Below are 14,892 nucleotides of genomic sequence, written 5' to 3'. Positions count from 1 at the left end.
ATTCTTTTCACTATACTACTCTGCCTCCATTATTAATCCCATTTTAGTGACGTAGAAACTGAGGTTCAGAGAAGTCTGAGCTCTTTCTACTACAGCATTCTGCTTCTCAGTATAGCTCAGACTGGAAATGGCAGTATCTATCCATGAAGCACAGAGGAAGAGTCTTAACAATTAAGGATCCTACATAAATTGCTGAGATGTGGAGTGATTATAAAAGTTGCTAAACTTCCCAATTCAGCGTGTTTCTCAAAAGCCAGGGGTCCAATAAAACCGCTACATAGTGAGCTTTGGGGTAGGTGGATAGAGCACCTTGTCTGGAGTCAGGAAGGCCTGAGTTCAAATTCATCCTCAGACCCTTACTAGCTGTGTGACCCTGGGCAAGTCAGTTAACTCTGTTTGCCTCAGTTTCCTCATCTGTCAAGTGCGCTGGAGAAGGAAATGGCAAACCACTCCAGTATCTTTGCCAAGAAAACCCCAAATAGAGTCACAAAGAGTTGGGTATGACTGAAATTACTTAACAACAACAATAAATTACTGAACTTTGAGCTCTAATTTTTCAAAATCAGGTCTTTTAAGGGGGAAATTTGAATTTGTTTGTCATTCAGTCACAGATTTAGAGTTGGAAGGGACCTGGAGGTGGTTTAAATCTAACCTTTATTTTATAGAGGAGGAAAAGTAGGCCTGGAGACATTATGTGATTTGCCCCAGGTCACAAAGCTCAGAGGTAGCAGACCAGGATGTGGACCCAGGACCACTGATGCCCAATCCAATATCCTTTCCTCTAGACTATGCTGGTTCCCAAATGCAGACACTGATGGGAATAACAGAGATGTGATACTAAGAACAGTTTTCTCTCCCCCTTCCCTCCCCAATCTCTTAAAAATCTTCTCTTCTATAGAAATGAGTGTCTCCTTTACTCAACCATCCAAAGAATTCAATTGGAAATGTTTGCCTATCAGGGGAATGATGACCTTGCCCAAATTTAATTCTTCTTCTTAAGCAACATCTTCCAGCAGCAGATTGTACACGATGGCCCAGTCTCATGGCAATGAAAGGACGTGAGGATGGGAGATGGTGGCACTTTTCTGAAGACTAAGAACTCTGTTCACCTCCCTTGACAGAATGTCCATGGAGGATGATGTACAGTAAGGAGCTCTAGACTGGGAGAAGGAAAACCTCTGTAATCCATATTTATAGCACTACCACTAACAAGTTGTGCCACCTTCAGCAAGTTACATTTCTCTGATTTAGTTTTCACATCTGCAAAAATAGAATAACATTGTCCTGTCTGTCTCACATGGTTGTTGGTGGGATCAGAGGAAATGATGGGCAGGAAAGCATTCTGGAGACTGTAAAGCATCATGGGAGATAAAACATGATTGTTAACATTTCGGGGCAGGATGCTGAGGGTTGCCACATTCTGGCTCTACCAATGGAATCCCCAATGCTCAATCAATCAGCATAGGTGCAAAGACTATGCACATGAGTATTGGAAGGTGCTTTGGAAAATGCTTTAGAAGCCTCACTGAGAAGGGAGAGAAGTGACTCTCCATATTGTGTGTGTGTGTGTGCACACATGTGTGTGTGCATGTGTGTGCATGTGTATGTGTGTGTGTGTGTGTAACAGAAAGAATGTCAGACTTGTAGTTTTGAGACCTGGAATAGAATCTGTGCCCTGAGAGCATATGGATAAATCACTTCAATTCTTTAAAACTCAGTTTCCACCTGTGTAAAATGAAGATGATCTCACATGAGCAATTTACTTAACATCTCTGAGTTTCATTTTCCTCATCTATGATGCTGGGGATAATGACAAGAGTAGAGCTGATCTCACAGGACTGTTGGAAGGAAGATGCTTTATAAAACACGTTGCTACAGAAATGAAAATTATTGTGATTACGATGCGCGCTCTGCCTCATGGCTGCCTAGGAAGAACGAATAGAGAATGAATGGAAAAGGTGACTAGATACTAACCTGTCTGACGCATCAGGAAGAGGTAAGACCATCCGATGCCAAATGCCCAAACCTTCACTGTTGGCGAAGTACCAGATGGTCCGGCTTTGCTCCTTCCCAGTTTTGTTCTCCATCAGCATCAGGGTAATGTTTCCTTCCAAGACTCCATGGATGAGCCATGAGAATTGGAGCTACAAGGAACAAAAGATCCAGAGGGAAAAATGGTTATCGCTTTAAGAAACACTAAATTGACGACTGATAACCGAAACCTGAAGAATTTCTCTCAAAGATTTTCAATAGAATTTAAGATCCTTGAGGGCAGAGACTATTTCATTTTTGCCTTTATATCTCTGGTACCCAGAATGGTGCCTTGCACATAGTAGGTGCTTAATAAATGCTCATTGAATCAGACTGGATTGGATGCTCATCAATTTAGACTAAGCAGGTGAGGAGTGAGAGCCACGTTACCTTAGATCACAGAATCAAAGGATATCAGAGCTGGAAGACATTTTAAATTCAGTTCAGCAGTCACTCATTAAGAACTTACTATGTTCCAGGACCTGAGCTAGGCACCAAGGATACACAAAGGAAGCAGTTCTCTACAGAGGTGTCAAACAAGTGGCCTACCATACTCACAAGTGATACAGGAACTAGATTAAAATGTAATCGGGAAATATTTAACAAAATAAATAAAATTCAATAAAATATGTATAATCTCACATTTTAAAACTAAATCAACATGCAGCCCACTTAAGGGATCCTGAATCCCTTAAGTGATAAGTAAGCCCCATTTCTATTTGACTTTGTCACCACCGCTGTACATGTCCCTTTAAGGGATGCTAATACGGGTATAACCTGTAAGACTTTTCACTCCAGCTTCCTACAACACCGCTCAACTGAAACTGCTCTCTCCAAAATCACCAGGGATCTCTTAATTGCCAAATCCAAGGTCATTGAGTTCAATAGTTCTCAAAGGACGGACTGAAGCACACTAGCTATGCCTTGAATTGTCCAGAATTTACATTTGCTTCTGTGAGTCCCCCACCTCTCCTGCAGGGAGGGAGGGACAAGAAACTTGGGGCTGAATTTTGCTTTGGTATTTACTAGATATGTCATGTGCCCTATTGCTTTGTCTTCCAGAGTTCTACTGGCACCGTTCCCTCAACCCTTTTCCCCTACTCTAGGAACTCCTGGGCTTTTCATCTGTCCTGCAGTTGAACCACATGTATTCTTTCTCCTAATTAGGATGAAAACTGCTTGTGAGCAGGGATTGTTTCATTTATACATAAATGGGTATTTATACATACATACATACATAATTATGAATAAATATGAAGACCACAGTCTAGACAGTAATTGCTATAGAGCTTCAGAATATAGAGAAGAAACTGAAACCCAGAGATATTAAATAACATTAGTCTTGCCCTCAAGGAGCTTACATTATTTTAGGGGCAGTAGTATGTACACATATAAGTATATACAAACATATATATATATATATACACACATACACATACGTATATGTATATCTAAAACACATACATATATACAAGCAAGGTGTTGGGTTGGGAAAAGTACTACTGTATCACTTTTTCAATAAACTCTAATAAGTCTCTATTACTTTTAGGATCAAATATGATCACATAAGCAACAAGAGGCAGACTAGATGTTTTTTCCTATTCCCATGACTTTCCAAATCTCCTCAAAGCAGAAATTATGCTCCAAAGATAAAGGAACGTCAGCTGTTTCTATGGTCTAAGACATCTAGAATCCAAAAGAAGGTTAAAAAAAGGGCAAAACAAAAATCCAGAGACTGATGCTTATTGACCCTGAGTTCACTCAATACCCTTCCTTTCCCTCCCAGGCTACCAGTGGCAAGCCTTGCACTAGTGAATCCAAGGACATGACATAGCCTTATATCAATACCCACTCCTAAACTCCAGTCTCCCTTCCCTCTTTCTAGTGTCAGGAAGACCCCAGCTCCAGGTTGCAGAAGTTTGCTTGGGTCTCAATAACCAGCTTAGGAGCAAAAGCCTCTCAGGGCAGAAACCTGCAAAGTGCTAAACTGCTGGTGCCAGGCCAGAGAACTGAGGAACAGAGGGAGTGGGACAGGTCACCAGGACAGGGCACTGTGTATGTGGTGGGGTTGTGCTGCACTCCACCAAGCCTAAGGGAAAGAGCTTGGTCCAGTTCTGACCACTCAAAAGTCAGTTGGGTCAGAAATCTAGGCTGGTGAACCATAAATTGCCTAGTGTGGGAGGAAACTGAGATGCTTTGAGATCCAGCCTCTAATGAAACCACAATCAGAAGGGAGAGAGTCAGAAAGCGAGTGATAAGGAAAATAAGGGTAGGGGGAGAAAGGAGTGAAGACCTTGAATAAAAAGAGATAAATCAACAGGAAAATAACAACAGAAGGATATGTGGCCTCTAGATCTAGCAAACAAGTTCAGGAATCTATGAATAAATACTATGAAATAAAGGAAAATGATCCAACACTTGATGAAATAGAGGCCCCTGGGGAAATCTGAGAACATGGAACTATAACACGCTGTTCCTGAGTAGTTTAAAAGAGAAATGAGAATTTTGAGAGCAGAATTTATGTCCCGCACATCAAAAATAATGAACAGAATTGAAAAATTAAATTTGCGATAGCAAGCCTCACCAAAGAGACAGAAGAGAGAACAATAGATTGAGAATGCAAATACATAGAACTAAAGGACAACCTAGAGGAAGAGAAGCAAAAACCAAGAACACTAAAAGAAAATATTCAAGCAAAACATACAGATCTTGAAGACAGGATATACAAAGAACCAAATACAAACTCTTGTTTGGCATTTAAAGACTTTCATAACCTGGTTCCAACCTACCTGTTTGTCATATATTACTCTATCGGTTCCCGTATACTATATATATATATATATACACACACACACACATATATATACATATATATATTTATATAGCATATAATCCTTATACTCACAGCTGCCTTGTTATATGTTTATCTGTCTATCTCTATCTCTGTCTTTATATGTAGTACTGTCTTGGTCAGGTCTCCAGCAGGTGTCTCCAAGAGATGCAAGAAATGCATGTAAGTTAGAGAAGAGAAGAGTTTTTTCAGCATCTTCTCCTCAATTCTCACCCCTCTCCTCAACCTCAGAGAGTTTTGCTCTGGCCTTGAGGCTTAAAGGACTTGTGAGACTAAAAAAAAGAAGAAAGAATGATGTGACAGAGGAGAGATATCACTATTGCAAGAAAATTGGCGATATGGGACCCTGTAAAACCTAGAGGGTGGAAGGTGTTCCAAAAGCTTCTTGCTGGATAGGTTTAGAAGTCTGCTGAGGGGAAGAGACATTTTGTATAGGACTGGGACACTTACTGGTGATGATATAACTTGAGAGTATCTGGTGCCTATTGGTAAGACTGATGGAAAGTTTCTCTGGCATGTTCTTATAGAGAGCAACTCCCCAGCCTCACTTCTCTGCCCTAACTGCTGTCTGTAATCACATGTCTACACAGAGGTAGATAAGAGGGCATGGCTAGTCATAGACTTTTCTTCCTCTGGTGGTTGGTTTATGGTACTTTAGGGAATTGCATAAAAAAGAGCTTTCTTGCATTTTGTCTAAATGCACACAGGAGATTTGATATGGAGAGAGAAATACCAGAAGGGAGGAAGTCTAGAGTATTTGAGTTTATTTCCATAAATTCAAGTTAATGCTGCTAGAGTGAGATTTATGCCTGGGGTTCGAGCAGTCAAGCATTAAGAGAGTTAATAGTTTGTTTGAGGGAGAAAGAATAATCTTTAAGAGCAGATAGATACTTACAGTATATTTGAGCTGAGTAACCACAGTGGTGGGTAAATAGGAAGGCAGCAGAGGTAATTTCTTCGCTTTGCCTTGAAAGCCTATTCTATGCTTAAAAGGGGAAGCCACATTTCATCCTCTAAAGGTGAGTCCTACCTACAAGTAAGGATGAGGTGTGAATTATCATGAGTATACCCAGCGGATCCTTTGTTCAGTCGTTTTTTTTTCAGTCATGTCTGACTCTTCATGACCCCATTTTGGGCTTTTCTCGGCAAAGATACTGGAGTGGTTTGCATTTCCTTCTCCAATTCATTTTTACAGAAGAGGAAACTGAGGCAAACAAGGTTAAGTGACTTGCCCAGAGCCACACAGCTAGTAGGTGTCTGAGGCCAGATTTGAAGTAGGTCTTTAGCTTAGTGGAAGACGGATCAGCTTGCTGTTCTCATTATTGCCATCTGGTGGTGTCTCTGTCTCTGTTCTTGTCTATCTCCTCTCTTCTCCCTCTTTTCTACATACTTTCTCTTTATTTATTTCATTCTTCAAGGCCTCAGCTTAAGTGCCACCTACTCCATGCAGCCTTCTCTGATCATGTCTATTAGAAATGTTATCTCTCTCTTTGGAAGTCCTTCAGCAGTTATTGTCCAAGCTATCCACATGACACTGATTATATACTTCCTTGTAATGTAGTTATTTGTGGGCATCTTACCTTCTTAGAGAGCAAGGGCTATATGCAATTTTTCTTCATACTCCTTGAATCCTTACAAATAGTAAGACTCAACAAATGTTTCTCAACTGAGCAAGTGAACATCTAAACAAAACTTCCTTGCTCAGGAGGAGGAGTTGGGCGACAAGCTGGGGAAGGAAAGAAAGGGGGAAGGACAGGAAGACTCAAAATAGCTTTACCAAAAAGAGATAGTGTAGGCTATTGCTGGTTGACCCATCTCGAACTACAAGCAGGGGTCTTTTACCTTAACTAAGTTGGGTAGAATAAATAATCAATTTCACAAGGAAGATGAGAGAGCTCTGGTCGTGTTAAGGTAGTTGCAACCTCAAAGTAAGTCAACATGGCATGCCGAAAAAAAAAAAAAAGCTAATGGTACTCTGGGTTGCTTTAAGAGAAGTCTAATGTCTGGAGCAAGGGAGATGAAAGTCCTGCTGTACTTGACTTTGCTCAGACCACTCTGAGTTCATTTCTGAAAACCACATTTTAGGAATAGCACATACAAGGTAGAGACCCTTTAGAGAAAGGAAGCCAAGATTTTGAGGGAAGGAAAGGCCAAGCCACATGAGCAGCAGTTGAAAGAACTGGTGTTTTTATCCTGGAGAAAAGGACTGATGGTAGTGTGTGAATGAATAAATGAATGAATGAAAAAGCATTTATTAGATGCTTTTATGGGCAAAACGTTGTACTTAGGACTGAGGATACGAATGAAAAAAATCGGAGATGACCCTTTTTTTTCAAGAGTTCACATTCTGCTAGGGAAATACAATACATATGCACAATTTCTATCTTCAGTATTTGAAAAGTTAGAATTCAGAACAGGGATTAGACTTGTTCTTGGCCTCCAGAAGGCAGAACCAGGAGAATTATGGGTAGAAGCTTCAGAGGGGCAGATTTCAGGTTGATGTAAGAAAAAAATGCCCTAAAAATTAAGGCTGTCCCAACACAGAAAGGGTCGCTTAAAAGGGTAGTTGGTTACTTGGGCCTCAAGCCACTCTCTGGCCATCTTATCACATAAGTTGGCCACTGCTACTGCTGCCAGCCTTCCTTATTGGTGAAAGTTCACTGTGTCTAGCCATCCACTGACCCACTTCTCAGCCCTTTGGTCATCTTCCTAGTTCTGCTTTTCACCTCTTACACTGGAAATACATAAAATCAATAGTATCATTCCAGGAAAAGAAGTGACAATTGTTATCCTAGAACTTCACTCACTACCCCTGTGATGTTCCAGACCAAAACGCCATTTACAGACAGACAGACAGACAGACACACACACACACACAAAGTTGTCTTTCCCTATTAGAATGTAAGCTATCTTGAGGTCAAAGCCTAGCTTATTTTTTTGTATTTGTATCCCCAGCACTTTTCACCATTTCTGGCACAAACCACAGCTGTCTGACAACTTCTTGGGTATGTTAGAGATTCTTGTTCAGGAATAGGTTAGACAAGATGGCCTCTGGGTTTCTTGAGACACTGAGGTTCTATGAATTAAAGAGACATTCTAGGCGGTGTGCTGGAGCCAGATCAAACAGGCTTAAGAGTTGACCATTAAATTTTCAGTGTGAGCATTTACAACTTGGAAACTGGCAAACACTATAAATCAGGGCTTGATTTATTGTATTGTTCATATTCCCAAACTAATCGCTGTACTCTCCCTTTCCAGGAAGCAGAGGCAACTCCCCTCCCTGCAGCCTGCTCACCTGTAGTTTAACTACTTCCTTTCTTTTCATTTCCCTAGTCGGGGTGATAATACCTGACCCTAACTTTTCAGGACTATGATGAGAGTTATCTTATAACAAGGGAGCAAGACCTATCCAGGCACAGTAAGAGGGAGTTTGGTGTAATGGAGAGGAAACTAGAGTTAGAGTCAGGCTCCAATTCGAAAGGCAACATGTGGTAGTGAAAAAGCATGGGATTTGGTAGTACGAGACTTGCACATTTGAATCCCAATTGTGCTGTGTGATCTTGGGTAACCAATTCTCTCTCTGGGCCTCTTCTATAAAAAGAAGGGGTCGGATTAGATGATCCCTAAGGTTCCTGACATCTCTAAATTTTGTATATCCTGTCTCGGCCACTTACTGGCTATGTCACCATGGGCAAGTCAGCCTCAGCTTTCTCATCTATTAAATGGGGATGATGACGTACACACTGACTATGTTCTAGAGTGGTCATAAAGAAAGCACTTTGTAAACCTTAAAGTCCATCACCTGGGGACCAACCCTCTGGTGATGAAGAATCTCCAAAATTAGCTAAGCTTGAACAGTAAACATGGAGTCCATCATGGCCTCCATCATGGGGGCATGTCAACATAGACAAACCTTTTAAATTACTTGTCATTTGGCTGAAACTTTTCAAAAGAAATCCCTCTCTCTTGCCCTTATATTATATCCCAAAATGCAGGGGAAGAAAGAGTCCATAAATATTCATGTTACATAGGAAACATGGTGATTTTCAGAATTTCCTTGTTCTACTGTGATCTCTTGGAAGGGATGAACACTTTAGCAGTGTTAGAGTTCAAAAAGCTCCATGTTTCTGCATGCAACTATTTAATTCACCTGGAAAAAATAAACACCAGCTCTCTGACTAAAAATAGCCTAATGAAAAATCACAACAATGTCCTCAAAGGCAGGTGGGATGCAGATTCTCAACAACACCCAAATTAAAGGGGAAAGTGCCAAAGGATTGCAATTATCAAGCCTTAAAAAAACTAGGGCTTCTGGGCCATAGAAAGGATATGGAGCCCCAGGGTCCAAACTGAAAACATCCACTCAAATGCCTCTTTCTTTTTAACATGTTACACAGAAAACAGTCTACATTCAGCCAAGAAAATTCACATCCTGTTTCAACGCTGCCAAGAAAAGGAAAATGATAATGTCATCTTTCTTTTGTTATATCCATTTCTGAAGGGATCAGGTTCCAACCTGATCTTGTGCCCAGTATCTTTGCCCAGGAAAGCAGAGTGGAAAAGGGTGTTTTTTTACAGAATGAAATAGTAATAGGGAGGGGTCAGTAGCGGGCAATGTGCTAATGAGGGAAAATGTCACCAAAGGAGATTTACCTCTGGATGGACTCTTTGAAATGGCTAAGATCCAACAAGAATGGAATCAAAAAGCCCTTTATGGGTTCACCTAGGTGAACTGAACCTACATATGTCAACAAAAAAGCATCAAACAAATGGCTGTCATTGCTGAAGTCTTCAAAAATTTCACACCTATGAAATACCTGGCAAGCCACAACCTGGTGGCTAGAATTAGATCTCAGAAACTTCGCATAAATTAACAGATGACAATTTACCATATTACATGCAAAGGTCTCTAAACATCCTTGGGAACTCAGATAATAAACTGTGCTCAAACCAAGGAGAGACATATAATCAGTGCCCACAATCCCCTGGGCATAATATTAACCCATAAATGCTTCAGGACAAAGGTTGAGCACCTGTTGATGTAGCAATTACCTCCAAGTTATGTGGAACTGAAAAAGAACTAGCAGAAGAAATAAAAATATATGTATATGTATATATATGTATGTATATATATCCTCTTCATTTTCCTGAAGATGATAGTCACATAATTATAAATAGCACTTAATTTTAGTTATCTTATCCACCTTCCTGTGTAATAGTCCACAGAATATAAAATCTAAAGAATAGTAGAATAGCACTGTTTCTATCTGAACTCCATAAAAAGATAAGGAGATTAATAATAATAATAATTAATAAGAAGAATAGTGACTCCCAATTACCAAGACAACTTAATGTCAATTATAATAGTTGGGCTTAGAGCCAAGATGCCCCTTCTTATACTGTGTGACTTTGGGCAAATCACTTAATTTCTATGTCTAAGGCAACTCCTTAGGACATATTTATCTGGTCATAGGCAAGTCGTGATCTGTTGGGGGAGGGAGTTCCCACACAGGAATTCCCTACACTGGTAAGATCACAGATTTTATATGTAACAGCCTTCATGTTATAGCTATTCCCTGCACCCCTCTGCCTACTGCGTATGGACTAGTAAAGGCTTTTCTGATGGAGAATCAAAAGGGAAGTAAATGCCCATCTGCAGGGCTCAGGGATGCTGAAGATTGGAGAGAGGGATGAGAGCTCCAGTAATGGTGATGTTGTACGTTGTTGGTTCTTGAATCTATGCGATCTGCTCACTAGTGGGCTAGTCAACACGGGAACTGGACAGAGGTCCCTGTCAGTAACCACACCCTGTCAAGCCTAGGGACATACCATAAGTTCCAATTCATTGTGGATCTCTAATTCTGCACCTCAGACATAACAAAGATCTCGAATTTCTGCAGTTTCCTCTAATGACCAACTCTGCTTGATGTCTGGGCAACTCTGCAGGATGAGCTGTGGAAGAGCCTGTGGGTACTGGGTAATTTACACTCCTCAGGGAGCTGGCAGGGGCAGGGAAGTAAACAAACTCAGATTGCATTTCCTGGAACTTCTGGGCTGGAAGCAGTTTCAGTGTTGTCTGGGGGCTTCCAGGGTCTAAGAGAGCCGTAGTTTCACAGACACTTGTAGATATTTATTGTGCATTGTCTTATAATTAGTAAGTGCTGTTTTTTTCCTTACCGCTTCTATGCTGAGTAAAGACAACTGCATGCAATCTCACATTATAATCTCCAACTCCATCATACCAAGGTTAATACAGCAAGCTCAGGACGGAAGAAGGATTGGCCAGTGGTTGGCAGGTATGAAAGCTGATTTCTAATTGGATAAATCCAGAAATCCTCACACTCCCTAACAAGTCACCTGACCAACATAGTGGACCTCAATCTCCTTGGACTAGGCGGCTTCTGGGGTCCCTCCAGGGATATCATAGGAGGTCTTATTGTAAGTGTTCAGGACTTTTAATGAAACCTTCTTACAAACAACCAGAAGTGATTCCTGATCCAAGGATTTCTCGGAGGCAGGGTAGCTCAGTAGGAAGAATGCTGCATTTAGTGTCGGAGGACCTGAATTCAAATCCTACCTCTGCAACTTGACCTTGACCTCAGAGAAATCAAGCTTTTTGCACCTCAAGCCTCATCAGTGTAAGGAGGGGCTTAGACTGATGTCCTTTTTAACTCTGAATCTGTGTACCTTTGTTGTTAATGGTCTGTCTACTTACATATTGAGGCACATGGTAAGAGTCCCAGAAATACTTATGGGTGGACTAATTGAAGTTCTTTCCATTTGCCTGTCTGCCTATTCATTTCTCAGGTTGCCTCTGTCATCTCTGAGTCTGCCTCCTAGCATTGAGTAACTCGCTACGTCCATGTTTGGATGACTTTTGTTGTAAAATCAGTCAGTCTCATTGTGAGTCCACTTCAGGGGATGATAGTATCTAAGTGGGTGCTACTTACCCCATAGCCTTGACCAAGAAAACTAATATCCTTTGTCCTCACTTGGCAGAGAGCCAGAAGACAGGCAGATGTTTACAAAAGGCTATGTGGAAAATGGATCTACTCACTCCAATCTCTATGCTGTTTTCAGAACAAAATGTCATCCTGCTCACTTGGGCATCTGGCAAAGGCTTATGGCTAGAAGAATCACTGCCAGTGCCATCCCTAAGATCTTAGGGTTTCTGATGCCATGCTATAGAAATCAGTTCATGGGCACTGAGGTGGAGAAGCCTGGCCAGGGCAAAGGCTGGCTTCAGATGCAATTTTAGCTGGGGGCCAGAGTTCCTTCTTGTGATTCATACTTGCTACCCTCCAGAGGTAAAGTCATGAATCAGCAGAGCTGATTGAATGAGAAAGCACAAGAGGTCGGTGATCTTTGTGTGTTGGGAGGGAAGAGCACAGGGAAGCCATTGCTTAACCTGTCACCTTCTGTCATTGCTCTGACCATTTCCATGGTAGCAATAATAACGTGTGCTGATATAATCATCCCAGCTTCCTTCCAGCAAACCATTCCTTTTCTTGCTGGAGTGGAATCTCTGTGTGATTAGAAGGATAAAAACAGCAAAAATGATAGTTAACATTTAATTAAAGTTTATGGGTATTCCTATTTTATGGATCAAAAAACCCAAGGCTACCAGGAGAATGAAAATCCCTTAAGGGCAAGAATGGTGTCCCTTTTGTGTGTGAAACCCTAGTGCTTAGCACATAGGTGCTTGATAAATGTTAAGTGGTTGATTAAGTGATTTGCCCAGGGTCACATAACTAGTTTCTGAGGCAGAATTCAAACTCAGCTCTCTCTAACTCTAAGTCTATCGCCTGGAGAAAACTGTGTTTTAAGGAGAGCAGTTGCTTAATAAGTCCCTGATGGATAATGCTTAAAGGGACTGATCAAGGTATCCACCTGAATACCATTCTTCTCCCACATAGGATGCGTTCAGGACAGAGGCTTTAGCCACTAAGAGAGGTGGCGAGGTGCGGAAGGGGGCTTCACCAGAGCTCATCTGAAGGAGGTGGAGTTGTGGCTTAGTCAAACCACATTATGGCATTCTGCCCCACTGGGTCCTGGGCTTGCCAGGCTACACTGTGGGCAGACTTCTGGGGCAGACTATATACCAGATTCCTCAGATTGCAAGCTTCCCAGAGAGGGTGGGGACCAATTTCACAAGCTGCTGGCATTTGAAGAAGCCAGATGATGCTTTCCACGCTGCCAGGCATGAGAAGGCCATAGGGCATTTTTTTTTGTAAAGGAAAGACTGGGAGATGGACTATAATTTTGCTTCCTGACTGGGATTCAAGAGGAGGAGTGGGAGGGAGGCCGCAGGTGTGCACTGGACAGAAACACAGACTTTCAACTGCTGGCTTAGGAAATTAATGTCTATCAGAATCTCAAGGGATGGCCCAGGGAAGCTCTGCTCCATTCTGAGTATGCTGGTATGTTCAGTTCTGAAGGGAGAAATGAATGGAACACTTTATAACCAGCTCTTTAGATGTAAGATACTTAGAAAGGCATCTAACAAGGGCCTATCTTTTCAATACTAACCTTTCACTGGAGTTGCTTTATGGCAGCAAAATCTGGAATTTCACTGCTGCCAAGGAAATAAAAATTCATATCACACAGAGAGCAATGAAGAAAAACATGGTGGGAGGAGGCAATGGACACCATGTAACTAATGAGAAACTCCAAAGAATAGGAGTAGATGAGTAAAGGTGGTCATTAAAGAGTCGTGTTATGGGAAGACAAGATGGGCTGGTGAAGGGAAGGATCACTGGTGGACACACAGGGTGCTCCACTGGCCCCTGAGCAATATTGGGAGAAAGTGAAGGCCACCAGCAGCACCCCATGGTGATCTTTTGGGATGACATGGCCAAGGGCAGATGTGAAGGCATTATGATGGATGGACAGGCATTGTGATCTGCATTGTTGGAGGGAAAGCTCAAGGGAAAGGATGCAGGCTGGTTAGGCTAGGCTCCTTCCCTCAAAGGGAGTAGGGGGTATTAGCTAACATGACAGCTAACATGACTGATGATTCCATGAGTGGAACAAGAGGATTTCATCTACCTTTGTCCTTATCCTTATCTGCTCTACTCTTGATTGGTATATTCAGAGGTGCCTAGGGTCTGCTCATCCTATACTGGTCTACATTTGTTAAATAGCTCCATTGCCTCCTTTAACACCACACAGATACCCTCCTGTTATCCCAACACACATGCATATGCACGTGCGCATGTACACACATACATTCTGATTAAGGTGGAGGAGTTAGAATGCTCTTTGCTCCTGATTGCCACTTCCAGGTTCTCCCTCTACTACTATCACTCAGTAACCTCTCCTTTGAGGCTCAATCAATACATATTTATCACCCAACCAAGATTCTGGTGGCTGTTGTCTACTAACTTCCAGGACACTCTTCTTCCTTTCTCAACAAGTTCAGTGCCTCACTTATAGTCTTTCCCTCCTCACCAACTGCAGACCTCACATTGGGGGACTTCCATGTACATACTGATATTTATGTCTTTAAACACCCTAACCGCCCAATTCCTCAACTTACTCATTTTCCATGACCTATTCCTCTACCCCACTGCAACTATATCATGCCCTTGACTTTGCTATCACTCACAAGGGTTCCACATCCATGTTCATAACCCTTAAAATTTCTTTAGCTGTTGTCTCTCCACCTCTTCCTCTGCCTGGCAACTCCAAACCCTGTTCTTCATCCTCACCATGACCTCCAATTGTTTGACCTCTCAGTTCTTTCCTAGGTCATCACTTCTGTACTGGCTATACCCTCTTTCCTTCTCCATCTTAACCCCTTGGTGAACCAGTTCAACTAAATACTGTCCCCTTCTCCCAAGTTCCTTGCTCCTTTATCTTATTAAAGATATTGCCCTCACAAAACTTAGCCTTGGATTACTCCTACCATCTCCTGCCATCACTCCTATGCATGTGCTGTTGAACAAAGCTAGAGAAAATCTTGAAACTGTGCTATCTGGGTCCACCACAAATTTATGTTACATAATTTC

The 14,892-nt window shown here is 41.7% G+C and overlaps 1 protein-coding gene across 1 annotated transcript in view; it reads right to left on the bottom strand.

Annotated features, from left to right (window-relative positions):
- The window catches only part of ALK (ALK receptor tyrosine kinase), a 970,895-nt gene that overhangs the window by 90,932 nt on the left and 865,071 nt on the right, over positions 1–14,892 (bottom strand). Inside the window, exon 9 of the mRNA XM_027850364.1 lies at positions 1,975–2,144. Within this exon, the coding sequence (XP_027706165.1) occupies positions 1,975–2,144 (170 nt within the window). The remainder of the gene's footprint in view (positions 1–1,974; positions 2,145–14,892) is intronic.

The sequence above is a fragment of the Vombatus ursinus genome, unplaced genomic scaffold (genome assembly GCF_900497805.2).
Source record: "Vombatus ursinus unplaced genomic scaffold, bare-nosed wombat genome assembly UNPS02009062.1, whole genome shotgun sequence".
NCBI lineage: Eukaryota > Metazoa > Chordata > Mammalia > Diprotodontia > Vombatidae > Vombatus > Vombatus ursinus.
This window is presented reverse-complemented; position numbering and strand designations above follow the sequence as displayed.